A 27,689-nucleotide genomic window follows, 5' to 3' on the forward strand; every position below is an offset into this window, starting at 1 on the left:
AACCAGACTCAGAAAAGTCATACTGTATTCTTTAATTTATATGAAGTTCTAGAACTGGCAAAACTTATCCAGGGTGACAGAAATGGGAACAGTGGTTGCCTGAGGTGGGAGGTGGGATTCATTGGGAAGGGAACTTTCTGTGGGGCTGGCAATATTCTGTTTTGATAGAGGTTTAAGTTACAGGGATATTTTCCTTTTTTGGTTTTTGGTTTGTTGCTGTTGTTGTTTGGCCACGCAGCATGCAGGAACCTTACTTCCCCCACCAGGGATCTAACCCGTGTCCCCTGCAGTGGAAGCGCAGAGTCTTAACCACTGGATGGCCGGGAAAGTCCAGGGATGTTTTCAATTTCTCAAAACTCGGGGAACTGCATGTTTAAGTTCTGTTTGTGCATTTCATTGAACGTAAATTATACCTCAATTAAAAAAAAAAAAAGTAGTTGCAAGTATTTGAATCCGGGAAGTTACTGCCTACTAGGAAATGTGTGACAGGATAACTCCAGGAGCCTGTAGGCGCGGGGGCGATCAGGGAAAGCCCTTACTGAGAAAGTGCGATTGCAAAATCCTGAGGAAGGCCAAGAATTGTCCGTGCAAAATGGGATGAAAGGAAGGAGGTGAACTCAACACATAAGTGTTAGCTTTTTATCAGTGGCGACCTTCCAAAGCCAGGTATCTAGCGTTCACTTTGTGCCTGCAGCTTTCATAGCTGTGTTTTCGCAGTTAATATCCCAGATGACCCTTCGATAGCAGCATTTTGGTTCCCATTTTACAAGTGAGCAAACTGAGATTCAGGAAGGTCAAAAGACTTGCTCAACAACTAGGACGTGGCAGGAGCCAGGCTTTAGGGCTGCATATTTGGCGTCACTGTCCCGAAACGTAACCTGAAACAGTAACCACAGACTCCAGGTTGGGAAGGCTGGAGCAAAGGAATGTTCTCTGAACAAAAGAAGGGCGGGGCCGGCGCGGTCGCACCTCCCACCTCCCCAGGCGCCAACCTCCAGTTCTCTTGGGAGAGTGGGGTAGGGGTGGGGCGCCAAGGTCCGGTTTCATTCTGCTGAGTCAGCAGCTCCCAACACCCGGGAGCCTTGGCTCTGGAACAAAGGAGTCCATGGGGCTGAGGGGCGGGGCCCGAGTCGGGGGAGGAGGGGGTGGAGGCCGGGGCGGGGCTCAACTCTGGGGAGAGGGGGCGGGGAGCGGCGGGGTAAAGCGCGGAGTGGGCGGGGCCCGACCTGGGGGAGATGGGCGGGGCTCGGAGGGGCCCGGAGCCGGGGAGACGCGCTCCACGGGGGTGGGGTTGGAGGCGGGGCCCGAGCTTCGGGAGCTGCGGGCCGGGAAGGACAGTAGTGGGGGAAGGCGTGAGGTTGGAGGGGGCGCAGTGGGCGGGGCCCGAGGGCCGGACGCCGAGTCGGAGCGCCTGGGGGGGCCCCAGACATTTCCAGGAAGCAGCTCGCTCCGCAGCTCCACCTGCTGGTCCCGGCCAGATCCGCCCGTCCTGAGGACCAGTAGGTCCGATTCTCTGGTAAGTCCTGGAGCAAGTCCTCTCCCTGCGTGGGTCCTGCTCCTCTTCTGTGCAGTGACCACGACCTGTCTTGTTTCGCAGGGTCGTTGGAGAGTGGGTTGGGAGAATGGAAGTGAAGAAGAAGCCTTGTTGTCAGCCCCTTAACCAACATGCATTTTATATACTTGCTAGGAAGAATTGTATTAATAGCTGTACTAATACTTCACACAATTTCCATTTTTCCCACACGACAATCCGTAGAATAGGTAATATTATCATCCTGTTTTACACTGAGAAAACTGAGGCTCAGAAGCGTTTATGTGGCATGCCCACGTTAACACAGCTAGTAGGTGGCAGAAGCACTTAAACCTGGGGTGACTTAGCATTTTTGGAGTCTTTCTTACCCTAAAGCCCATGCTCTTAACCACCATGTAATTACTGCCTAATTATTTATTCACTGATTCATTCATTTAAAAAATATTTATTGATTACCTACTCTGTGCTTGGTCATATAATGGGTGGAAGGTATGTAGTGAAGAGTTTCTACACAAATAAGGCTTACAGTCTAATTGGAAGACAGTGAAAAATTAATGACAGGAATAATTGCTCAGTTAAAATCGTGATATGTACTTTGGTGGAAAAGTATAGGGAACTATAAAAATGGTGTTTTCTGGGCGATGCGTGCCTATTATGTGCCAGGTTCATGCTAAACCTTTTATGATTTCACTTGGGTCTCCTGCCCACTTAAGATCTAGATTAGACTTGTTTGAACATTGTGGTAACCAGGATTCTAGCAGTTGCAAGTGGCAGAAACCTACCACAAATTAAAGCCAAAAAGGGTTGGTGATGGGCAGGGAATAACTGACAAGCTCTACAAGTATACTAGTTTGAGGTATGGCCCCATCTCTCTCATCATCCCTCAATTCTCTTTTCCATGCAGCCAAGCAAGATGATTACAAACAGCCCTAGGCTTTCATTGAGTTTACAGCTCTCAGTCCCAGAAGAAGAGAGAGCATACTTCCGCCCAGCTTCAGCATAAGAAAAGAAGTCTTGGGACTGTTTCCCCTAAACTCCCTGAAGTTGTCCTAAAACCTTGCAAAAGCTGACTCCCAAAGCCAGGTCTGTCTGAGCTCATCACTATCTCCTATCTAAGGTTACAGCATTAACTGTTTTTCTTTTATAACAAGTATTGAACTTAATGCCTGTACCATTTGGCTTTAAATTAAGCATTGTTTTGTCACATTGTGGATTACGACCACATTAACAGGTTTTGACTCAGCTCCTCCCCCTTGTGTGTTGGGGGATAGGCACATGGATGTATAATTTATTCATTCAGCAAGTATTTGCTGAGCTTTTGTTATGTGCTAGCTAAAAATCATCTGGTGAGGAGAACAGACCCCAATCTTGCCCTCATGGGAATTTATTGTCTGGTGGCGAGACTGATAACAGACACTAAACACAAATGAGTATATAACTATACTTGTGAGTAGTGCTCGGAAGAAGGGTAGGATGCTCTAAAAGCTTCTAAGCGGGGACACTGGCCTGGTCTGAAAGGTCAGGGAAGACACCCCGCCCCCCCCCCGAGGGATGTTTGACGGGACATCTGAAGGATTGACAGGTTAATTAGGCAAAATAGGAGAAAGAGCATTTTAGACAGAGGAACCTGCATGTGCAAAGGTCCTGGAGTAGAAGGGAGCATGGTAATGTCAAGGACTTGAAGGAAGATCAGCGTGGTGCCTGCAGACAAGAATGAGGACTGGCATGAGATGAGGAGGAAGAGGTGGTCAGAGGCTGGTGTATTTTCTCAAAGCTTACAGTCTGAGGAGACAGGCGCTGTGCACAGAGGCTAGTAAGGATAGTGGCTACCATTTTTTTGTGTGTGTGTAAACCAAATGAGGTGATGTGTGAAAAGGCATAACAGTGCCTGGCATTCAGACAATAAATGGTAGCTTCTAATATTGTTCCACTGAACTGTGAATTCCTAGAGGTCAGGGATTGTATCCAATCCATTTCTTCTCTGTGTCTACAGGCCCTCTATGGAGGGAGAAGACTCAGCAAATATTTGTGAACCAGGCTGGAAAGGGTGGCATTTAATCTCTGTCTCAGAAAACGAGGAAAAGAAAGAGCACTTCTGGCCAGGGGAGGGTATAGGCCATGGCCTGGAGGCAGGAATAGACTTTACTGGTTTGGGGAAGGGGGAAGAGACTTTGAGGCTGGTGGAAAGCGGAGGGGGTTTGCACCATAATGGTCACTGGTAGATTGCCTCCCAAGCAACCATTCCCTCTGATTTTTTTTTAATATAAATTTATTTATTTTATTGTTTTTGGCTGCGTTGGGACTTTGTTGCTGCGCGCGGTCTTTCTCTAGTTGCGGTGAGCGGGGGCTACTTTTCGTTGTGGTGCGCAGGCTTCTCATTGCAGTGGCTTCTCTTTGTTGCAGAGCACGGGCTCTAGGCACGCAGGCTTCAGTAGCTGTGGCACGCGGGCTCAGTAGTTGTGGCTCGTGGGCTCTAGAGCGCAGGCTCAGTAGTTGTGGTGCTTAGTTGCTAAGTGCAGGCTTAGTTGCTCTGCAGCCTGTGGGATCTTCCCGAACCAGGGCTTGAACCCGTGTCCCCTGCATTGGCAGGCAGATTCTTAACCACTGTGTGACCAGGGAAGTCCCCCTCTGATTTTTCTTTGGAGATCTACCAGTTCCCCTGCACTTAGACAATGTGGTAAGGATGGAGCTACATCCTCAGCATCAGAGCACATGAGGTGGCTTGGCCGACTTTATATCCATTCTCTTGGCTGTGGTGATTGGCTCATGTGTGGGCACATGACCTACACAGGTCCAATCAGAATGGGTTTCAGGCAATGGCCTGGTGAGGATGGGGGCTGGAGCATCGCCCTACCATGAGGGCCTGTCTGAGAGTTGGGCCAATCCAGAGGCCTTGTCACCGAGAGATGAAGAGGGAGAAACCAGTCTTTGGGGACATCATTCGAGAGCCTGCACCCAGGCCTATACCTGGGCTGTTCAGCTGTGGGACCAATAACTTTGTGCTTCCCCTCATGGGCATTAGGCTTTCTGTCACTTGCCTCCTGAGGTTAAAAAGTTGGTGAAACCAGTCTGGGAAGAGCCTAGATGTGGGTCCAACCTGACTTCAATGAGGAGACAAGTCAGCCCCATGCTATGTCTTTTTTGACCCACAGCACAGGAACATGGTGGAGATAAAAGTTCCCAGTGCAGAGTGAGCAGCAGGAGAGGAGCAGGCAGTGGAGGTGTGTGAGCTGAGACAACTGCAGAGACCTTGATGATGACAATTTTGTAGAGAATGGCCTGGGTCCTTGAGTAACTGCAAGGAACAGAACTGGCCACCCACCTGGACGATTCACAAACTAATTCATTCTCGCTTGACACAAACTAATTCATTCTCCCTGTTGCCCAGCAAGCTCCTTCTCATCCTTCGAGGCACAGCTCAAATGTCCCCTCCTCCAGGAAGTCTTCTCTGAACTCACCCAGAGGAATAATCAGTTCTCCCTGCTCAGTGTTTCAAGGTTGTGCTCCTAAGTCCCTCCTTCAGGCCTCTGTCACCGGCGACATCTGATTCCGATGTGCTCCAGTTTTGTAGAGGGTGCTTCCCCTGTTGGATTGTGACACACTCCCCCACCAAGGGCAGGAATTGTGAACCCAGATTGTGATGGATCATTTGATTCCTCCATTCATATACTCTGTGGAGGTCCCTACACTTGCAAGATGTCTGCAAAATCCTGGAAATGCAGTGTGGGGATGGAGCTAGGAATCTGAGCCCCTGTTCATGCTTAATTAGTTCAGCTCATGGAAGCATCTCCATTCTGTTCTCCTGTCTCTGGTACTAATTTTTTAAACCAGATCTAGAACTCAGCCTCTTTCTCTGATTCCCACAAATCCCCCTCACACAGGCCTTTGTGTGGGTAGCAAACTACTGAAGTAGTTGTGGCACGCGGGCTCTAGAGCGCAGGCTCAGTAGTTGTGGCGCACGAGCTTTGTTGCTCCACAGCATGTGGAATCTTCCCAGACCAGGGCTCGAACCCATGCCCCCTGCATTGGCAGATGGATTCTTAACCACTGAGCCACCAGGGAGTCCTGCAATTTGTAATTATTATGTTTTTTTTAAAATATTTTATTTATTTAGGCTGCATCAGGTCTTTTTTTAAAATTTATTTATTTATTTTTGGCTGCCTTGGGTCTTCGTTACTGCACGCAGGCTTTCTCTAGTTGCGGCAAGCGGGGGCTACTCTTCGTTGCAGTGCGTGGGCTTCTCCTTGCGGTGGCTTCTCTTGTTGCGGAGCACAGGCTCTAGGCACGCGGGCTTCAGTAGTTGTGGCACGCAGGCTCAGTAGTTGTGGCTCACAGGCTCTAGAGTGCAGGCTCAGTAGCTGTGACGCATGGGCTTAGTTGCTCCACGGCATGTGGGATCTTCCCGGGCCAAGGCTCGAACCTGTGTCCCCTGCACTGGCAGGCAAATTCTTAACCACTGCGCCACCGGGGAAGCCCTGCGTTGGGTCTTAGTTGCGGCACACGAGATCTTTCACTGTGGCACGGGCTCTTTGTTGTGGCACGCGGGCTTCTCTCTAGTTGTGGCATGCGTATTTTCTCTCTCTAGTTGAGGCACGTGGGCTTAGTTGCCCTGCGGCATGTGGGATCTTAGTTCCCCGACCAGGGATCGGACCAGCGTCCCCTGCGTTGTAAGGTGGACACTTTACCGCTGGACCACCAGGGAAGTCCTGTAATTACTATGCTTATGTGTCTTTTTACTTTTTGTTTGTTTGTTTGCGTCCTCCACGAGACTGTAAGTAGGGACTGATCTTGCTCATCATCATGTTCTCAGTGCTCAGCACTGGTGGGCAGGAGATAGACATCAGCTGAATGAATGAATGAGAATATTAGACATCTGTCTGAAAAGTTCTTCTTCCATCGGAAGGTTTTCATCCAGCTCACCCCCTGCAGGTTTCCCAGGCCTTTTCCCCTTTCTCCCCTTCTTCCCAGTTTGTTCCACAGGGCCTCCAACTTTCTTCTCTCCCTGTACGTAGAAGATGTTCCATTCTCTCTAGCCCCTACTCCCCTGCAAATCCAGCCCCCTTAGGAATTCAGAAGAAACAAGACGCCTTCTGTACAAGGGAATCTTCACTCCTTAGGACACAGCCGTGGCTTTAAATGTCCCCTCTCCTCCGCCATTACCATTTCATCTTTAGTACCCTGTACATTGGCACAGTCGGAGCTGAGACTACCTATGTTGTATTAAATTCAGGGGGATGGAGAGACTTTAGATGGTGTGACAGATTAAAGGTGACCACAGATTCTTTGCCAACCCTCTTATTAAGAGGTAGGGTCAGGAATTCCCTGGCGGTCCGGTGGTTAGGACGCCGCACTCTCACTGCCGAGAGTCTAGGTTCAATCCCCGGTCGGAGAACTGAGATCCCACCAGCCGCGCGGCACGGCCAAAAAAAAAAAAAAAAAGAGGTAGGGTCAGTGGTTCCCTCTCTTGAATCTGGGCTGGCCGGTGGCTGCTTTGACCAATGGACTATGGTGGGAGTGATACTGTGCCAGTTCCAAACCTAGCTATTCTGAGGACTGGCAGTTGCCACCTTGGTTTCTTGGAGCTCTGAATCACCATGTGAAACTCCAGTTCTGCTGGGGAGACCACGTGGGAAGACCCTGAGACGACACGGAGAGGGGCCCAGTTGGGCCCAGCTGAGCTCAGTCTTATTGCTGTTGCCACCAAGATGCCAGGCATGTGAGGGCAGCCTCGTGGGTGCCTTGGATCCTAAGACCAGACTAACCTAACCACTCACTAAATGTTGCCCAGTGGCCTGGGTTGATGCCATGGAGCAGAATAGCCCAGCCGAAACCTTCCCAAGTCCTGATCCCCCCAGATTGTGAGATATATTAAAATGTTTTAAGCCACTACATTTTGGGTTGATTTGTTAGGCAGCAATAGATCATTGGAACAGAGGGAGCAAGCCCTTTGGGGAGCCAGACCAAGGATGCTGGCTGGGCCAACACCAGGACTCAGGAGGGCAGACGAGTGACACTCTGGTGGGAAGAGGAAAGCAAAGAGAGCTTCATTTGCACCCTGATAGGGCTGTGGCTGGAGGCGCAGGCAATCACGGGCCACCCCATCTCTCCCTGGCTGGCCTAAGCTGAAAGACTCCTTGGCGGTCCATGGCATTGGCTTCACAGTGGAGGTGTTGATGTACCTTGTACTGATAACATGGGACAGAAAAGGCACATGTATATTGAGTTCCTACCGTGTGCCAGGCACAGTGATGCATGGCTCCTTACAAACCCAGTACACTCCAGAGAGAGACAGAGAAAGAGAGAGAGAGGTGTGCAAATAACAGGTCTGTATAAGTAAAACAGAGGCTTGCAGAGGGAAAGTGATTTGCCCTGGGGCAGAGCTGGGATTGGAGCCTGTGCTGCCTGTTCCAAAGCTCCAGCTCCGGAACTGTGGCCTGGCCACATCAGAGGGGTCAGAGGGCCTTGAAGACCTCATGGCGGTGGTGGTGGTGACCGCAGATCCCAGTGGGGCCGACCCGTGTATTCACCCCGGAGGAGGGGCTGCTAGGATGAGGTCTTTTATATTTTTCCCATGGAGAAGAAGGTAGGGGATGTGGGGGAGTCCAAGTACCCTAAAACCCAGGGAATTAGGTCAGTTGTTCTTACCAAGCCCTCGGAGAGCAGGAAATGCTGCAGGACCCAGGCAAAGAGGCAGAATCTCTACCCGGAGGAGAACAAGGGGTTTAGAGTCGGAGACCAGGAGTCCGGTCACGGCTGCATGGCCTGGCGAGGGAAAGGGCCCTTTGCCTCACCAAGCCTCAGTTTCCTCATTTGTAAAAGGGAATAACCATACTAGCTGCACTGCTGTCCTTTCACACATTCGTTTAGTCATTCATTCATTCTCTTACTTACTCAACAAACACCTACTGAGCACCAACAGGACCAGGCTGGACACCTAAGGTGCGGCCCCAGCAGCAGCGTGCCCGTGACGTCCAGACCCCCGGCCAGTCCTTGCAGGCATGGAGTGGGGAGACATGATGGTCCCCAGACCTGGAACAGTTTCTTTCCCTTCCAGGGGCTGTGTTTTCACTTCTGGGCAATGGGAGTGCTTACCACAGTGAAGGCTCAGAGACACTTCCTGGGGCCTCTGGACAAAGGCTGCAGGGAGGTGAGCAGGTCATGGGGTGGAGAGAAGGCAGAAGGAGATGGTGCCTGGTTCTCAGGGCCAAGGCCTGTGACAGTGAGATGGGTCCTTTGCCCATTGCCATCCCGGGAGGGCAGACTGCGGCTGCAGAGGCAGATGGAGAAAGGCTGCATCTGGCAGATGGAGGAGGCCTCTGTGAGCCCCACTGGGGGTCAGAGCTGAGACTCAGGTCCCACCAGACTGCTCCAGAGTGTGGTCTGGCAAGGAGGCCTCAGGCCACTCCAAAATAAAATGAGTTCTTTCCCTGTGTACAGCTTTTACAATTTCCAAAGCCTTTACCCTATAGGGCCTGAAGATATAAAGTATTAGGGTCATTTTACAGATGGGAATCTTGAGGCTCAGAACAGCAGCTGACTTGTCTAAAGTGACCCATTAAACTGAGACAAGAACTCACCTTCCTGGTTGTTCCCAGTGCTCTATGTCACCATGACTCCTCCCATCTCCCCATTGACCTTCTCCCAGTGGGGTCCCATTGACCCCAGCTCCCCATCTACCTTCTCCTTGGGGCCCTGAAACCTCCCTGTCCCCATCTATGGTAATTCATGAGATGTTATCTTTCAGGAAGAGGGGAGATGCCAGGGAAGGGCAGGGATCCGGAGGGCACAGACTGGAGTGGAATCCTACTGCATCATACTCTCTCCAGGCAGGCAGAGAGGACACCTTCTGTGCCTGGAGGCCAAGGGAAGGGAACTCACACTTCATATTTTACATTCAGTACCACCTGTGATCCTCAGAGAACTCTGCCCAGTGAGGGATTTTACAAGTGACACAATGAGCTCCTGAGAAATGATAAGACTTGGCCAAGATTACCCAGTTAGTAAGTGCCAGAGCCAGGACACAAACCCTGGTCAAACTCCAGGGCCCATGATCTTTCTGAAGCTGAGAACAAGAAAGGAGAGGGAGAAGGAGGACACTGGCTAGGCCGCAGGATGGTCAGGCATTCAGGAGGACATGGACTCAAGGGTGGGCGAGGGGGTCCCCTCCCAGTCCAGATGTCTGGAGGCAGCACAGTTGCAGCGCCAGCCAGCAGATGTCGCTGTGACAGCCGTGCTCCCCAGTTTTCTTATGGAAGGTGGCAGAGGGAGATGATAATGCGAGAACAAGATTAAGATTGTGAAAACAAGCAAGAGACAGCAAGGGTAAAGCAGGGGCTGTACCTCTGCTGGAGATGGTGGGGAGGATGAACGATCCCATTTATGAAGAGTGCCCAGCCAGGCGCTCAACGAACAGGCGTCTTCCCCCTTCACCACCTGTGGAATCTTAATTTCTCTATGCCTCAGTTTCCTCATCCATAAAATGGGAATTACAGCAGCTGCTTCACAGGGTCTCTGTGAGGATTAAGGGAGTTAATGTTAAGTCTGGAACGTTGAAAGGACTCGGTGAGTATTTAATATCGATTATTTTCCTCCTGTCAGTAGCATCCTACCCTGCTGGGCCCCAGGCCTTTAGTTCCCACCACCCTCACAAACCCCACCAGTCACACTGAGGACCCTCCCTAGACACAAGAGCAGGAGGCCAAGGATGTGGACAGAAATGCATATAGGGTGTGTTCACCTGGAGGGTGAGAAAGTTTGGAAGTCAGTGTCCTTGGCAGTTGACATGACATGATACTATATATAGAAAACCCTAAAGACTCCACACAAAAACTACTAGAACTGATAAATGAGTTCAGCAAGGTAGCAGGATACAAGATTAACATACAAAAAATTGTTGCATTTCTTTACAATAAAAATGAAATATCAAAAAGGGAAAGTAAAAAAAAATTCCTTTTAAAAATCACATTAAAAAACAAAAAAACTTCAGAATAAACCTGACCAAGGAGATGAAAGACTTATATGCTGAGAACTATAGGACATTGATAAAGGAAACTGACAATGATTCAAAGAAAAGGAAAGATATCCCATGTTCTTAAACTGGTAGAATTAATGTTGTTAAAATGGCCATAGTACCCAAAGCAATCTACCAGTTTAATGCAATTCTTATCAGTGTCCTTATCTATGAAATGGCCACGATATCACTGAATGAGGCAGCGGCGCAAGTGAAACCCCAAGCCCCGTGCCTGGCACAGTAGCTGCAGGACTTGGTGTTGGTGCTGGGGGCTTGGGAGCCCCTGCTCTCATATAATCACCAACCGATCTGTGATTCTTAATCTGCTATTCGGGAGCCTCTGGTGACAGAATGGGGTCCTTGTGCTCTCGCGGTATTTCTGAATCCAGAGAATCATCCCATATTGATGTGGGAAGAGGTTGTCAAGCCAACAGGGAAATCTGTTCTGGGCTGGGATCACCGACTCTCCAGGAAGTCATGTGGTGAGTCCTGCCTCACAGAGCTGGGACAGCTGCCTTGGGCAATTGGGAAATAATTATTAATCAATGCTCTCTTTTTAAAAATGGGACGAGGATGAGGATGGTAATTTAAAAAGTTGGGAACCATTGATCTAGCTTCATTCCTCTCTTCACCCCAGTGCCATTGTGTGGGCAGAGACACCGAGGCCCCAGTTTGGAGCCTAAGGATCACAGTCTCAGATGCAGCCCGTGGTTTGATGAGACTGGGGTCAGGGGTTGTCATTTTTGTCTTACAATGGAAAGGAACTAACATTTATTGGGGGCCGTCTATGTGTCAAGTGCTTTACAGGTATTCTCATTAGTTATCACAATAACCCTTTCAAATATTGTGCCATTTTACAGATGAGAAAAAGGAGGCTCAAGTTAAGTGTTTTACCCAAAGTCTCACTCACCCCTCCTTGATGACTTAACTCACTTTATTTCCTCTGTAGAGAGGTAATTCTCCACCAGGGGCAACATTGCCCCTCAGGGATATTTGGCAGGGTCCGGAGACACTTTTGGTTGGCACTGCTGAGGGTGGGGTTACATCTTGTGGGCAGGGCACAGGGGTGCTGCTCACCATCCTCCAGCGTGCGGGGCAGCTTCCCACAGCGAGGAATCATATGGCCCCAGATGGGAATAACGCTGAGCTGGAGAAACTCTGATCTAGAGAAATCCATGCCCTTCCCTCTGGGTCACTCCAGGAGGCCCTCTCTGAGTCCCCCGGGAGAGGTTGCCCCTCCTTGTAGCCCCTGCAGCCATCACCTCCCCTAATAGGTGCTGATCATGCTGCCTCGAACCAGAGCTCTTTGGGTAAATGGAATTGGATTGATAATCAGTAAATGCTTGCTGCCTTGACACACAAGGTAGTGCCTGTCTTTCTTTCTTTTCTTTTTTTTTTTTTAATTTATTTATTTTTGGCTGCGTTGGGCCTTTGTTGCTGCGCGCGTGCTCTTCTCTAGTTGCAGAGAGTGGGGGCTCCTCTTCGTTGCGGTGCACGGGCTTCTCATTGCGGTGGCTTCTCTTGTTGTGGAGCACGGGCTCTAGGCGTGCGGGCATCAGTAGTTGTGGCTCATGGGCTCTAGAGCACAGGCTCAGTTGTTGTGGCGCACAGGCTCAGTTGTTGTGGCACACAGGCTTAGTTGCTCCGCGGCATGTGGGATCTTCCTGGACCAGGGCTCGAACCCATGTCCCCTGCATTGGCAGGCGGATTCTTAACCACTGCGCCACCAGGGAAGCTGGTGCCTGTCTTTCTATAAAGCCCTTGCTTCAATTAGGCTAGCATTAGGCTAGTGATTCCTAGCATTTCAGGACTGGAATGAAAGACCTCCATGGCCTCTTTGTCCTGGCCGGAGAGATGGTGAGCTTCCCGTCACTCCAAGTGTGCAAGTTGAGGCTACGAGACCACTTAACAATGCAGATGTAGTGCAATGCAGAGGTTAAAAACACAGGCTGGTATGTCAGAAAGATCCTGATTCAAGTCCCAGCTCTGCAACTTACTCACTGTGCAGCCCTGGCCATGGTACTTAACCTCTCTGAGTCTCGGTTTCCTCATTTATGAACTGGAGATAATCATAATAGGCACCTTATAGGGTTGTTGTGAAGTTCAAATCAGACAATCCGTCCACAGTGCTTAGCACAGTGCCTGGCAGGTGGCAGTCATCTGAGAATGTTGGCTATTACTATTATGAGGAGAGGCAAGCAGCACTGGCGTTTCCGCTAAATAATACCAAGGTTCCTTCTAACTCTGAAACTCCCCAAACATGCTAGGTTCTCTCACACCTCTACATCTTTGAACAAGCTGTTCTTTTGGCCTGAAATGCCATTTCTCTCCACACAAGTCTTCCAAACTCACTCTGCCTCATTCTTCAAGTCTCGGTTCAAAGTGCCACCTCTTCTATGAAGCCTCCCTCGATTGCCCTCTTCTGTGCTTCCACCATGATTCTCCACTGCATCTTCGGATCATACTGCCACTTATAGCATCTATTTTGTTTTTTGTTTTTTGTATTAAATTTCCCCCCTCTCCAGTCTGAGGGCTCCCTCTGAGGACAGGGACTAGGTCAGATCTATCTTTGCACCTTAGCACCAGAACAGACATGTGGAGGCAGTTTATGACCCCGTGGGTTCGTAAACCCATGGAATGAACCCATATGTCTGATTATAGGAGGTCCTCCAGCAGGTGTCTTCCATAAATATTTATCAAGTGTCTACCATGTCCCAGGTACCATGCACTCTCCACCAATGAATAGATCAGATCCCCTTTTCCCTACTGCTCAAAGTTTTGAGTTTTTGAATCCAGAAGGTCACAGGGAAGAGTGGAGGAAAGGAGACTGACAGCCCATTTCTTCTATGCACCTGTTTGGTTTCTTAAAAATATTGGGTTGGCCAAAAATTCGTTTGGGTTTTCCCATAAGATGTTACGGAAAAACCCAGATGAACTTTTTGGCCAACCCAATAATGTAAGTGTATTATAACAACAATCAGAGTCGCTCTAGGGCTTTATTTATTTATTTATTTATTTATTTATTTTTGGCTGTGCTGGGTCCTCGGTTCGTGCGAGGGCTTTCTCCAGTTGCGGCAAGCGGGGGCCACTCTTCATCGCGGTGCGGGGACCGCTCTTCATCGCGGTGCGCGGGCCTCTCACTATCGCGGCCCCTCCCGCCGCGGGGCACAGGCTCCAGACGCGCAGGCTCAGCAGCTGTGGCCCACGGGCCCAGCTGCTCCGCGGCATGTGGGATCTTCCCAGACCAGGGCCCGAACCCGCGTCCCCCGCATTAGCAGGCAGACTCTCAACCACTGCGCCACCAGGGAAGCCCGCTCTAGGGCTTTTAAAGTATGTCTACAAACTCTTTGACAATCTTTCCCTCAAAAGGTGAAGACTAATTGCTTACTCATTCATGTGGATTGGACTTAGTGAGTCACTTCCAACCAACAGAATGTGGTGGCAGTGATGGTGTGTGACTTCTGAGACTAGGTCTTCCTAGCCTCCTTGCTCTCTCTTTCTCTCAGATCACTTGCTCTGGATCCACTTTTTATGTGGCTCACTTCCTCCATGTGAAAGGGAACTGAAGCCTTCTATCAACAGCCACGTGATTATGCAATCTTGGAGGTGGACCCTCCAGCCCAGCCAAGCCTTCACACATCTGCAGCCCTGACCTAACTCTAAACTGCAAGTTCATGAGAGACCCTGGTCAGCACCACCCAGCTAAGCTGCTCCCGAATTTCTGACCCATAAACTTTAAGACGGTGTTTGTTGACTTAATCTGCTAAATTCTGGGGTAATTTGCTATACAGCAGTAGAAAGCTAAGAGTATCCTAGAGCAGTGGTTCTCAGCCCTGCCTGGGCACTGGAATTCCCCATGAGGCAGTATGTGTTTAGTGGTTAGATAATGAGTCAGGGGTCAGAGTGGCTGGATTTAAATGCTGATTCTGCCACTTACTAGCTGTGTAACTTTGAATAGGTGACAATCTCTCCCAGTTTTAGTGACTCCATCTATAAGGTGGTGGTAATGGAACTTCTTAGGATTGTTAGGAAGACTAAACAAGAAAATATATGTCAATTCTGCCTAGAAGCTAAGTTGTAAGAGAGAAAGCTAAAGCGTTGTCTGCCTTGTTCATTGCTGTAGCCTCGGTGTCTGGAACAGTGCCTGGAATATAAGAGGTGTTCAGTAAATATTTCTTGACAGAGAGTGAAATCAGTAAACTGAGTGAACTCAAAATGCTAGTTCGTATCAGCTCCCTGGTTTGCCTACCTCAGCCTTCTCTGCTGGTTCCTCCTAATGTTCTCCAGCTCCCAGGACTGTCTTCAACCCTCTTCCCTGTCTACATTCACTCTCTTGGTGATTTTATCTATTGTCATGACTTGAAACACCATCTCAACATCAATGATTCCAAACTTCCTATCTTCAGCCCAGAACTCTCCTCTTTTATACCCAACTGCCTCCTTGACATCTCCACTTGAATGTCTAACAGGCATCTCAAACTTTAGGTGTCCAAAACCAGAACACGGGAGTCTGTCCCCAAACTTTCTCCTCCTGATGTCATCCCATCGCAAGGGCAACTCACTCAGGCTGAAAACCTTGTGGTCCTGTGTGACTCTGCTCTTTCATTCACATCCCACAGCCAAACCCCAGCAAATCTTCTTGGTCCTACACTCAAAATATATTGGAATCCAGCCATGTCTCACCTCCTCCACTGCTGCCACTCTGACCGAGCACCATCATCCCACACCTGGATTGTCTTGATAGTATCTGACCTGGTCTCTGTGTTTCAGCCCTTGACCCCTTACAGTGTGTTCTCCACACAGTATCCAAAGGGATTCTTCCCAGCTCTGTGGTTTCCCATCTCAGATTAAAAACTGAAGCCCTTATGGTGTTCTTCAAGCCAATACAGCATCTGACACTCCCCCCACCCCTTTATCTCTCTGACTTCATCTCTTACCACTCTCCCGTTTCCTTGCTTTGAACCACCCTGGCCTCCTTGCTTCCCTCCAGTATTCAGGCTCCGACTCAGAACCTTTGCACTTGCTGTTCCCTTTGTCTTCTTCTTCAGGTATTTTATCAAAACTTTTTCTCAGTGAGACCTTCCTGACTAACTTGATGTCCAATTTAAAACCAGAATTAATCCCTATCCTGTGTTCCCTTCCCTGCCCTCTTTTGCTCCATGACACTTATCTGACACATCATATATTTTACTGGTTTACCTATGTATGTCTCCTCTCATAGATATCCCCCACTAGAGCAGGGATTACGTTCTGTTTTGTTCACTGCTGTATCCTCAGTGCCTGGCACATAGTAAGTTCTTAATAAATATTTGAAGGATGAATTCAGATGCTTTGGGTCCAATGAATTAGAATCTGCTACAGGAGTGGAGCCCAGAAATCTGTATTTTAAAAAGACATCCCAAGTACAGTTAGGATGGAGAAGCCCTGTTCCAGAATGTCAGCAGTAAAGAAGCCCAGGAATATTCTGCAAAGTCCAGCCCTCTCATTTCACTGATGAAGTCACCAAGACCGGAGGTGGAAGGAGTGGCCCCAGGTCCCAGGATGAGAAGGGGGCAGAGGAAGAACTCAAACTTTAGTTTTGGAGTATTTCAGTATTGGATGCCCAGCACAGGGCTCTCTCTGCAGCCCCAGTCGGCCTGGGCCTGATCAGTCTGGTTGAATCGCTGAATCCCTGGAAGCAAGGCTCAGGGTGGGGTATGGTCCCCAGCACAGGTGGTGGCAGGCAAACTCAGACCTGCCTTTGCTCAAACTAACCGAGTGGTAAAGTTGTCAATGTTTAAGTTCAAGAGTTGATCCTAGACTTTGAAATTATTAACCCATTTTTTAAAAATTTAAGACTGTAACAATCATTAACAAATGCAATTAAACTTGGGGGAGAGAGTCTTAGAGTCGAGTTCTGATATGAGGGAGCTGGCAGGCGTAATTTGGTAGGCCTTCCATGACACTGGAGGAGGGGAAGTTTCAAAAATGTCTGAATGCCTCTTTACCTGGGTCTAGGATTTCCCAAACCTGGATCACCTGGGGCACTAGTGAAAAACACAAGTTCCTTCCACTGCCCAGATGTTGGGTTCAGTGTGGCTCAGATCAGGCTCAGGAATTTGGATTTGTAAGGGCTGCTTATGCTCTGCAAGTTTGAGAAACCCTGTCCAGGGCCATGCCTGTGGAGTACTGAATCTTATAAGGCAATAAGGTCTTGGTGTCAGGCCCTCCCTCATGCCTAGTCTGTGTAGAAACAGCAAGATCCAATTCCAACGCATCCAAGCAAACACTAGTCTACAAATCCCAGGAGGCTCTTATGCTTGTCAAATGCACCTTGGGGAATTTGTATTCTAGTGCTTCAAAGAATGGCTTGGGGGGACTTCCCTGGCGGTCCAGTGGTTAAGACTTCGCCTTCCAATGCAGGGGGTGTGGGTTCGATCCCTAGTCAGGAGCTAAGATCCCACATGCCTCGGGGCCAAAAAACCAAAAACGTATAACAGACCAATATTGTAACAAATTCAATAAAGACTTTAAAAATGGTCCACATCAAAAAAAAAAAAAAAAAAAAAAAACCAGAATGGCTTGGGCACCGTTATGACCCAGCAGTTATTGGAAGGTATGTCCTACCTGGATTATTCGAATGTGCAGAGGTTGCCGGAGATGGGCCCAGGATGGCAGGAGCTGCACGGGGCTTTGTGGGAAGGCCAGCTTGACTGGTTCCAGGGTGATGAACGGGGACACAGGGATGTCTGACTCCTGAAGTTCATGCTGATCTTTACCTCCCAAGTTTACACACATACCCCCAAGAACACACATTTACACAGGGAAGTAAGAAACCCTAGGCCTCTTCCAGACAAAACACTGCTTCCTGCTTCCTTCCTCCAACCCACCCTTCCAGCCCTGCCAGTTCTCTCTACAGGACAGCTGTAATTGAGTAGCTTCTGCTCAAAATCCTTCAATAGTTCCCCCTGCCATCACACCAGGCCGATGCACTCTGGTTTGACATTCAGGGCTTCTGGATACAACTCCTTCCCTGGGAAGGCAGAATAGTGGCCCCACAAAGAGGTTCACATTCTAATTCCTAGAACATGTGAATGCGTTACATGGCAAAAGGGACTTTGCAGATGGAATTAAGGACTTTGAGAGGAAGAAATTATCCTGGATTATTCGAGTGGGCCCAATCCAATAACACGAATCCTTATAAGTGGAGAACCTTTCCTGGCTGTGGTTAGAGAGATGTGATGATGCAAAAAGGGTCAGAGATTGGGACTTCCCTAGTGGTCCAATGGTTAAGACTCCACGCTTCCACTGCAAGGGGGCGCGGGTTCGATCCCTGGTCAGGGAACTAGGATCCCACATGCTGCGCGGCCAGGGGCAAAAAAAAAAAGGTCAGAGGGCTGTGATGTTGCTGACTTCGAAGATGGAGGAAGGGGGCCACGAGCCAAGAAATGCACGTAGCCTCTAGAAGCTAGAAAAGGAAATGGATTCTCCCCTAGAGACTCCAGAAAGAAATGCAACCCTCCAGACATCTTGATTTTACCCCAGTGAGACCCATGTTGGACTTCTACTGAACTGTAAGATAACAAATGTATACTGCTTTAAGAGACTAAAGTTGTGATAACATGACAGCGATAGAAAACATACATTCCCCACCGAGGCTCCCTCCAGCTAGTTCGTCTCTGGGCGTTTTTACCCCAGACACTACGGGTTTTCCTCCCTCCACACCTCTGCTCAGGCTGTTGGTCCATCCAGGATGTTCAGATCACCTCTCTCCCGAGCTCCTATGAACAACCACCTTTCACGCTAAACTGTCCTCAGCATCGACCACCTGCTATTAGCATCAACTTCTGCTTGCTCACCCTGTGGGCTCCCCACTAGACCATAAACTCCTTATTTGCCTCTGACTCCACGACCAGGAATGGTCCACAGAGGTTTGAATAGTGGACCTGGGCATCCTTATGTAGAACCTCTGGTTCTTGGCCCCTAACTGCATCAAGGTCACCTGGGGATCTTAAAAACCTCAATTCTACCAAATCATTGTGGAAGAACGGGAGGCAGCTCCACATGTGTTACTGAGAGAAGATTTCCGAGATTCAGAGTTAGGTGAAAGAAGCAGGGAGTTGAAGAGTGAGTAAAATATGTTACCATTTGTGAGAAAAAGGAAAAAAAAAATTTATATAATTAAAAAATTTTTGACTATCTTCGGAAAGATATGAAAAATAAGTAAGAGTACATAGCCCCCTGGAACTTTCTGAATCCTGTACCACATATACTTATTACCTACTCACACACAAAAGTAAAATTTTAAAATTCAAAATACTGATTCTTCTTGTACGGTCAGAAAAGGAGCCAGGATGTCCCAGTTGGGATGCAGGAATCTGTGTCTAAAGCACTGTCTGCCAGCTTATTCCAAGTCAGGAACTGAATTTTTAGGAAGAGGGCAGAGCCAGGATGCAAAGGATATTTGAAAGCATAACCTTAAAATGCACTTAATCAGAAAAATAGAAAGCTCTCCAAGGGATTGCAAAGCCAGGTTTGGGAACCCACTGATTTAATCCCCTCTCTGCATTTTATGGATCAGGAAAGAGAGGGAGTGTGACTTGGCCAAAGCTACACAGCCAGCCAGAGGGACAGGCCAGTGCCCCAGGAATGTCTGATAATGACAATGGCATAGATTCCCAACCTCTGCCCACCCTCCATGCAAAGACTTCTCCCTTAGAAGACCCTGCCGACTCACAGGGCAGGAGGACAGGAAGATACAGAAGAAAACACCATCTTTTTTTTTTTTTAATTAATTAATTAATTTATTTTTTGGCTGTGTTGGGTCTGCGTTGCTGTGCGCAGGCTTTCTCCAGTTGCGGCAAGCGAGGGCTACTCTTTGTTGCGGTGCATGGGCTTCTCATTGTGGTGGCTTCTCTTTGTTGCAGAGCACAGGCTCTAGGCACGAGGGCTGCAGTAGTTGTGGCACGCGGGCTCCGTAGTTGTGGCTCACGGGCTCTAGAGTGCAGGCTCAGTAGTTGCAGCACATGGGCTTAGTTGCTCCGCGGCATGTGGGATCTTCCCGGACCAGGGCTTGAACCCGTGTCCCCTGCATTGGCAGGTGGATTCTTAACCACTGCGCCACCAGGGAAGTCGGAAAACACCATCTTTAATCAACCCACCTGCACAGAAACCAGGGCAACACTCCCTGCCTTGCAAGGTCCCAGTGAGAAGAAAACTCAGTCTCCTTGAAAAAACCATCTTATAAAAACAAAAGGCTTCAAAGCACCAGTGGCTCAAGTCGTTGAGTAGAAAGGGGGTTGGGGGTCGGGGGGTGAGATGACAGCTGGCTGGGGTGGCTCTGAGAAGAGAGGGCTGGAGGCAGGACTTGGTCCAGGAGCAGAGCAGCAGCCAAGCCTGAAGGGAACTGTTGCCCTCCTGAGCTGTACCCATAGTTAACGAGGCTCACCATTTGGGACCTTGGGCCCTGTAGTGACCAGAAGAACTCCTGGGTTTGGCTCTTTGGCACAGACCTGCAGATGGGATGGTGGGGTGGGGTCCAAGTTCAGGATATTTTGGCCTTAGATGAGAGGGAATGCTAGATCAGAGAGGGGAGAGCAAGGAATGGTCACCATGGATGGGCTCAGGTGTGCAACCGTCTGTATTTCCATCTGGTTCCCCCATGCCTCCCACCCTCCTTCCTAAGCCAGGACCACTCCTATGTCACAATCTGGAAGCTGAGGCCTGATCCTCCTGCCCTCAGATTTACCAGCCAGCGCACAGGACGCAGGGTTCTCAGAGGGGTCTGTGGAGGGAGGTGAGGAGAATGAGCCCTCATCTCTACTTGCTCTTAAGGAAAGGTGCTGGCCCTCCAGACCCCCCACTATGACCCACACCCCCATTCTGCCTCTTCAGAACAACTTCTGGATTTGTTAGAGGTTGCTTCTGGACACCGGCGTGATCATGAACACTGGTGATCTTTGAACACTGTTGACCAGGCAGCACGGATGAGCCCTTTTCCACTCTGGAACCACAGGTCTTCCAACTGGTGAGGTGGATGGAGCCATCAGGGGTTGGCAGAGTTGCTGAAGGGGTGGGGGATCATGGGTGCAGCAGGCTCAGGGACATGGAAGGGGGTGGGGCGACTGAGTCGTGTCCCCCTTCTGCTAGAGAGAGATTGAAAGCTTTGCCAAGGGTGGACAGAGGCCGAGTCTAAGAAGGCTTCCCTGTGGGTCAGGCTGAATTCAGGGCTCTGGGATCCGTTCATCCTGTTCCCAACAAGAGAACGAATATATTGCTTTAAGAGAGGAGTTGGCAAGTGGTGGCGGTGGTATGTGAGTGTGGTGTATATCACGTGGGTTCTAGAGTGTCCAAGCTGGAAGGGGGCTTGGAAATGGGTTTTGGAGTCTGAAACTACAGATCATATACTGTGTTCAAGGCCTGCCGCCACCAAAAGCCCAGCTGTGTAGCCTCAAGCAAATTGCTTTACATCTCTGGGCCTCAGTTTCCATATCTGCAAAATGGGGATTACGTAAAATCCCAGTATAGTCCAGGGAATTGAGAGTCAAATGAAAAGGCTAGAAAGAGCTCCATTTACAGAGGGATTATTTTAATTATTTGAGGTGGGAAACTGAGGCCCAGAGAGGGCAAGGGCTTTGCCAGATGTCACACAGAGAGCTAGTGATGGAGCTGTGATTAGAACCCAGAACTCCTGCTTCTAGTTCAGGGTAACTTTCCCCAGGGCTGGTGAATGAGTGTGGTGAGATGGGGGTGAGTCTGTGCTGTCCTTTCTCTCTGCACAGGGGACAGGATGCTGGGTGAAGAAGGGTGAAACGGAGAGGCTGGAGAAGGGCGGGAGGTTCCAGCACACGCGAAGGTGGAGATAAAAAAATACAAACCCCGAGAACCCCCTCCCCCGCCCCTCCCCCGCCCCACCCCTTAAGTCCAGGCTGCTAAGCGCCAAGTCCAAATCCGCTTCGGACCCATATCAAGCCGACCCAGGCTGCAGTCCGGTCAGCGAGCCGCCAGGGGGCACGCCTGCCATCTTGGCCGGAGCTCGCGGCTGCGGCGGTCAGTCTAGCCGCAGGGGTGGTCGTGGGGCAGAAGCTACTACCCCGCACTGCAGGAAACAAAGGCAGGTTAGGGAAGTGGACCCTTAAGTAGGGAGGCGGAGAGATCCAGCTGCCCTCTCCGCTCCTCCCTCCTCTTCTTTCTCCTACACTAACGGCCCGCGCCCGGGTCCCTCTACCCCACCCTGCTCCACGCCATGACCCACGTGTACAGAGGCTGCAGTTGTAAATGCGACGTCTTCTGGGGCGCCTGGTATCCATAGGAGTCAAAACCGCCGATGAAATCAACTGTGGAAGGGCAGATGGCACGTGGTTAGAGATGGGCCTGTGACAGGGATAAGTTATGGGAGGCTGGGTCCTGAAAGGGAGGAATCTGAGGCCAGACCCTGTACAGGGCCTTAGGGGTTGGGCTTTGCTGCAGTGTCCTGATGGACAGGCCAAGGCCCAAGAGGATAGAGAGCTGGGGGGTGGATGGGGAGGGCGGCCCTTTAAGGGAGAAGGCTGGGGGGAGGCAAGACCTGTTGGGGGTGGGAGTGGGATGAACTGGGAATGGGCGGTGCTTGACAGGAATGGGGCTGTGGAGCCCCTCAGAGCAATAGGAAGGGGCCTAAGGGAGCAGGTAGGGGGGCAGTGCTGGAGCCTTGGATTGGGCATCTGGACGTCTGGGCCTCAGCCCAGAATGGGCTGGCTATGCAGATCCCCACTCACCCTGCTGCCTCTTCTTCCCCAGCCCCCAGAAGGGCCCCTTAAATCAGGGGTCCCCAACCCCCAGGCCACAGACCGGTACTGGTGTTAGGAACTGGGCCGCACAGCAGGTAAGCGGCAGGCAAGCGAGCGAAGCTTCATCTGTATTTACAGCCGCTCCCCATTGCTCACATTACCACCTGAGCTCCACCTCCTGTCAGATCAGCAACGGCATTAGATTCTCATAGGAGCAAGAACCCTACTGTGAACTGCACATGTGAGGGATCTAGGTTGCACGCTCCTTATGAGAATCTAATGCCTGATGATCTGAGGTGGAGCTGAGGCCATGATGCTAGTGCTGGGGAGCGGCTGCAAATACAGATTATCATTAGCAGAGAGGTTTGACTGCACAGAGACCATAATAAATCAATGCACTTGAATCATCCCGAAAGCACCCCTCCATCCCCCCATCCATGGAAAACTTGTCTTCCATGAAACCGGTCCCTGGTGCCAAAAAGGTTGGGGACCGCTGCCTTAAATGGCCCAGGGCTCCCTCCTGCTCTGGCCCCTGTCCAGGGTGCTGACTGCGTGGGGTGGCACGCGGCCAGGTTTCCCAGTTCCCTAGGGGCTCCGCACTCACAGCTGTCCTCCTCCTCCAGGAATACTTTGCTCACGTAGCAGGCGAACACGAAGCCGAACAGCTGGGGGAGGACACAGCGCATCAGGGAGGGAGGGAGGGAGGAGAGGGAAGCTCTTCCTTCACCCCCTGCCTGGCCCTGCCCACCCCTGCTGGGGGGGCCATGTGTGCTAAGAGGAGGGCAAACCCATAACAACTTCAAATCAAATGACTGCGCCTTAAACTTAATATACCTGGTTCTATTCTCCGTTCTGGGAGTGTGATTTTGGACAATTATCTTACCTCTTTGAGCCTCAGTTTCCCCAGTTGGACCTGGGCAATACCTTACTGGCTTGTTAAGAGGAAAGAGGATTATGTAACTGTGTGTGTAAAGTGCCTAGGGCAGGGCTGGGACAGGCAGGGGGACAGGAGAACTCACAGCCAGGAAGATCTGCAGGGCACTGCTGAGTGCTTCAATGTAGGGATAGTCAAGCAGGCAGCCGGTGACCGAGATGACGTGGTGGTCCTCCAGGGCCAGGCGGGAGTTCAGGACAGGTGTCACCAGGCAGCCTGGCCCGTTCTCCATCCACCAGGAGCGGTGCAGGGATGTGTTGAAGGTCATGATGAAGTCCCGGTCCTAGGGGCAGAGGGGCCTAGGATACTGAGCTTGGGCCGGAGGTGGGGGGGGGGGGAGGGGCGGAAATCCTCCCCAGGCTCCAGAAGACTTTTTTTCTTTTTTTTGGCAGCACCGCACTTCTTGTGGGATCCTAGTTCCCTGACCAGGGATCGAACCCGGGCCCCGGCAGTGAAAGTGCGGAGTCCTAACCACTGGACCGCCAGGGAATTCCCTCCAGAAGACTTTATATAAGGTCTGCTTCACACCTGGGTTGTAACAGCTTCCTTTCCTGGCTTGATTTGTGAAAGGTATGGAGGAAGTCTGTATCTGCAAGTCTACATTTGGCCAGTAGGTGGCGCTTGATGACCATGCAGGCCTCACTGTATCACAGATGGAAGGGGCTGGTTCAAACCCACGGGAGTCTCAGAATTTCAGGGCTGGAAGGGACATTAATGGTGACCGGGTCCAATTATCCAGCTGTTGGTGAAATCCTCAATACAGACCCCTTCACAGCCCATTCAGCCTCTCCACTGCTCCCTGTGTGTGACCCTGGGCAAACCTCTCCTCTTTAGACCTTGGTCTCCCCTTTTGAAATGGAGAAGGGGCTGGCCTACATCAGAAGTTCTTACCCACGTGTGCATCTATGTTTTCCTCAATCCATTCATTCAGGCAGTCCATTAACAAATATTCACTGCATGCTGACTTGGTGCCAAGCTCTGAGATGTTCGATCTCCTTTCATCCCCTCAGCAACCACATGAAATTTGGGTTTCTATTAACTATACTTACTAGATGAGGAAACTGAAGCTCAGAGAGGGTAAGCCACCCTCTGGACTGCGAGGGAATTCCCCATCATTTGTTTTTAAGAAGTACGGAGGATGCCAGAAATGAAACCGTAGGGATGGGGGATGGGGAGCACAGATTACTTGAATGTGTAGAGGGCGGTCTCTTCAAGAGATGATGCCCCTGAGACCCACACCACAGGGGCCCTTGGGGCAGGGGATGGGAAAGGTCAGGCTCTGCCCTCTGGCACTGCCAGGCCTAAGGCTTACCTGGGACAGCTGTCCAACCTCCAAGTAGAAGCAGATGATAAACGCATTCCAGCCAACCCAAAGCACCAGCCAGGCTGCATACTGGGGAAAGCAGAAGTGGGATCAGGGTGGGGCCTGGAGGAGTGGGGATGGGGCGGGTCAATGGACTGAGGAGACCTTTGCAGGGGAAACTATGACAATGCCTCACTCAGAGAGCAATATAGTTTACAGATCATTTTACATCCATCCAGTCCTTACGAGGGCCCTGCAGGGAAGGCACTGTCTTTCTCTTTAAAGATAACCAAGTTAAGGCTCAGAGAGGTTTACAGTTTCCAAGATCACACAGCTAGGAAGAGGTAGGGCTGGCATGCAAACCTAAGTCCTCTGGTAGCTAATCCTATCCACTCTGCAGAGAACCACAGACACCAGAGGGCATCCTACCCATGGCAAAGAACTAGAGAGGAGCTGGATATTTCCACCCAAATCCTATGCCTAAGCCAGTGGCAGCCGTCTGGCAGACAGTGCTGTTTACAGTGGTGCCTGGGGCTTTCCTGAGAACTGGAGAGAAGGGTCCTCTTATCTCAGGTGAGGGAGAGTTTTGGAAGGGCCCTGTTCACCTGGCTTCTGGAACTGAGCCTGTGGGAGGTGTGGAGAAGCCCTAGAATGAGCGCGAGTGGGCTCTGGGGGTGGCATGACATTACATGGCATTGTTACTTTGGGTGTCAAGCATTTATGGAGTAAATCTACCGAAAAGCCTTTTCCCTCAAGAAAGGTGTATAAATGAGTCACTGAGGAAGAGCAAGGGACAAGGATGAGACTAGGTGAAAACAGGAGTTTGATAATCAAGGACCAGAGCTTGGAAAGAGGAAGTAGGAGGGGGGAGCCAGGGACATAATGCACTCTTGGGATTGGGGCACAGGAGGCATTGGCCTCAAGGCCACACTAGCCACTCTAGATCACATTCTTGATGAACATCAAGGGACAGAAGCCAAGCCTTCCTGAAGCAACTTGAGAAACCAAACAAGACAAAGTCCATCCCTCACACGGGCTTACTAGCGCAGCGTGGCGATGCGGCAGGAGCCTTCGCTCTGGACAGGATGCTCTAACCCCGCCACTTATTAGCTGTGTGACTTTAGGAAGCCTTGTCACCTTTCTGAGCCTCATTTCCTCATCTGGAAAATGGAGATAAGAGATAACTTCGCAGGGCTGTCGTAAAGATAAGTAAAGCAGGTGAAACTCTTAGCACGTGCCTGGCATATGGTAGGCACTCACTAAGTGATATACCTTGTTAATATTTGGAATTTTCTGTAGAAAATTCTTTAGGAAAAATACTAATTTTGTCTCCACTGAGCAAAGAAGCATTGGGATTTGGACATCCTCATCACCAGCTGGGCTGGAGCCAAGACAGAGGCAGGGGTCTAGGTGCCCAGGGTGGAGAGCAGCTTTGTCTGGAGAACGAGGTGGGAACGGATGGGGATGAGAAGAGGGGGTTGGCTTGGGGAGAGGCTAAGTGAGCCATACCAGAATGAGGTACCGGGAGCGGTACTGCACGGTACCAAAGATGCCCAGGATAACTGCCATGATGTGCAGGAAGTTGGCTAGGATAGGAGCCCACTGGTAGCCCAGGAAGTCAAAGATCTGCCGCTCCAACGCAGCCACCTGTGGGAAAGAGCAGGCTGAGGCCACAGTCACCACCTAAAAAAGGAGGACAGGTACTCCTTTTCAACCCTGTGGAGCAGGTGACACCAGTTACCATGGTGATGAGGAACCATGACCTGATTATACACAAGTCTCAGAGCCATCCCAGCCCCACAGTACCAAAGGGATGCTGGGGGGTGAGGACAGCTCTGTGAGGATGAGCGGGACAGAGCCCTGTTCATCACTTTGGGGTGGGCTAAAGGGAGATGGGAGCCAGGGTTCAGAACACCTTCCTCCCTGCCAAGAAGCCTCCCCATTGGCACCTATACTTTCCCTGGGGGGCGGGTCTCTGCCCGTGTAGTCAGGATCCAGACTGCCTCCCCCTAGCCCTGGCCTAGGGCTGAGCCAGGGCAGGGCCCTGGAGACCCCGGGGAAGCCCGGGGGCTCGGTCACGTTCTTCCAAGGACCCCTATCTGGAGGTTGCCCTGGCCCATGGGATCCATGGGCTACAGAGAAAAGGGATTTTTTTCACTCCCTGTCCCTGAGGGAGCTGTAGTAGGTTGCACAATTGGCCTCAAATTCTTTCTCTTCCTACTTCCATGCTCTTTAGCAGTGCCCTCCCACACTAATTTTGTGCTTGGTCATGTGACTTGCTTTGTTCAAGGGGACTTTAGCAAAGAGGAAGCAAGTGAAGGCTTGAAAAATGCCGGTGCATTGGAGCTTGCCCACTTGTTATACTTGTAACACAGAGAACACCTTGTGAAAGAGCTCAAGCCAACCTGCTGGAGGAAGAGAGGCCACAGGGAAAAGAACCAAGGCACCCCAGGTGACAGCCAGTCAACGATCAACACACAGGAGTGAGGCCATCCTAGATCATTCAGATGCTAGCCAACCCACCAACTGACCAAAGACAGGTCGCCAGACCAAAAAGTCTCCCAGCTGAGCCACAGAATCGTTAGCTAAATAAAATGGTTGTTTTATTTTTTATTATTATTTTTCTTCAATTTTTGGCTGCGCCACGCGGCTTTCAGGATCTTAGTTCCCTGACCAGGGATCGAACCCAGGCCCATGGCAGTGAAAGTGCTGAGTCCTAACCACTGGACCACTGGGGAATTACCTAAAATGGCTGTTTTAAACCACTACATTTTGTAGGGATTTGTTACGCAGCAAAAGGTAACTGATATAGGACTCAATCAACACTCCCTTTCCAGAAGCCCCTGGTTCAACCTTTCAGCTGATACATTTAGGAACAAAGGTACCAAGGATACCAATTGTTACTGACTGTCCCATATTCTTTCTTCTGTTGACAGAACTTATCTCTCCGTTTTGGAAACTGCCTCCCAGACCCTCAGTCCATGCGGCTTGGGTGGGGCTGAGCCCACTTCTAATTTCTGCGGTGGGCTAGTGACCCAAGTCTAACCAAATAAGCAACACACAGTGATCTGTTCAGGGATGGGCACTCAGCCTGCGCTCTGCTCCTGAGAGTTACCCTGGATATTTGCTGGGGCATCAGGACAGAGATGCCATCTGCCAAGATA

General features: G+C 50.3%; 1 protein-coding gene and 1 long non-coding RNA gene across 6 annotated transcripts in view; one reads left to right on the forward strand and one right to left on the reverse strand.

The window, feature by feature from the left end:
- Positions 1–1,349: 1,349 nt before the first annotated feature.
- On the forward strand, positions 1,350–27,243 carry LOC130704566 (uncharacterized). Of its 2 annotated transcripts, none has more exons than XR_009004964.1 (3): positions 1,350–1,516; positions 23,615–23,792; positions 26,816–27,243. It is a non-coding gene; the product is annotated as an uncharacterized LOC130704566 (long non-coding RNA). The 2 variants fall into 2 exon arrangements; XR_009004965.1 differs by having other exon boundaries at positions 23,615–23,737.
- The window catches only part of NKAIN1 (sodium/potassium transporting ATPase interacting 1), a 44,550-nt gene continuing 36,157 nt past the window's right edge, over positions 19,297–27,689 (reverse strand). Inside the window, exons 2-7 of one of the 4 annotated variants that reach the window (XM_057558822.1) lie at positions 26,035–26,208; positions 24,535–24,615; positions 23,308–23,505; positions 22,893–22,953; positions 21,775–21,856; positions 21,475–21,618 (exon numbers count right to left, since the gene is read on the reverse strand). In XM_057558822.1, coding sequence (XP_057414805.1) covers positions 21,609–21,618; positions 21,775–21,856; positions 22,893–22,953; positions 23,308–23,505; positions 24,535–24,615; positions 26,035–26,208 — 606 coding nt within the window. In that variant the 3' untranslated portion in view covers positions 21,475–21,608. Of the gene's footprint in view, positions 21,619–21,774; positions 21,857–22,892; positions 22,954–23,307; positions 23,506–24,534; positions 24,616–26,034; positions 26,209–27,689 lie in introns of all 4 variants that reach the window. The other 3 variants (XM_007170575.2, XM_057558820.1, XM_057558821.1) reach the window with 3 other exon arrangements.

The sequence above is a fragment of the Balaenoptera acutorostrata genome, chromosome 1, assembly GCF_949987535.1.
Source record: "Balaenoptera acutorostrata chromosome 1, mBalAcu1.1, whole genome shotgun sequence".
Lineage (NCBI taxonomy): Eukaryota > Metazoa > Chordata > Mammalia > Artiodactyla > Balaenopteridae > Balaenoptera > Balaenoptera acutorostrata.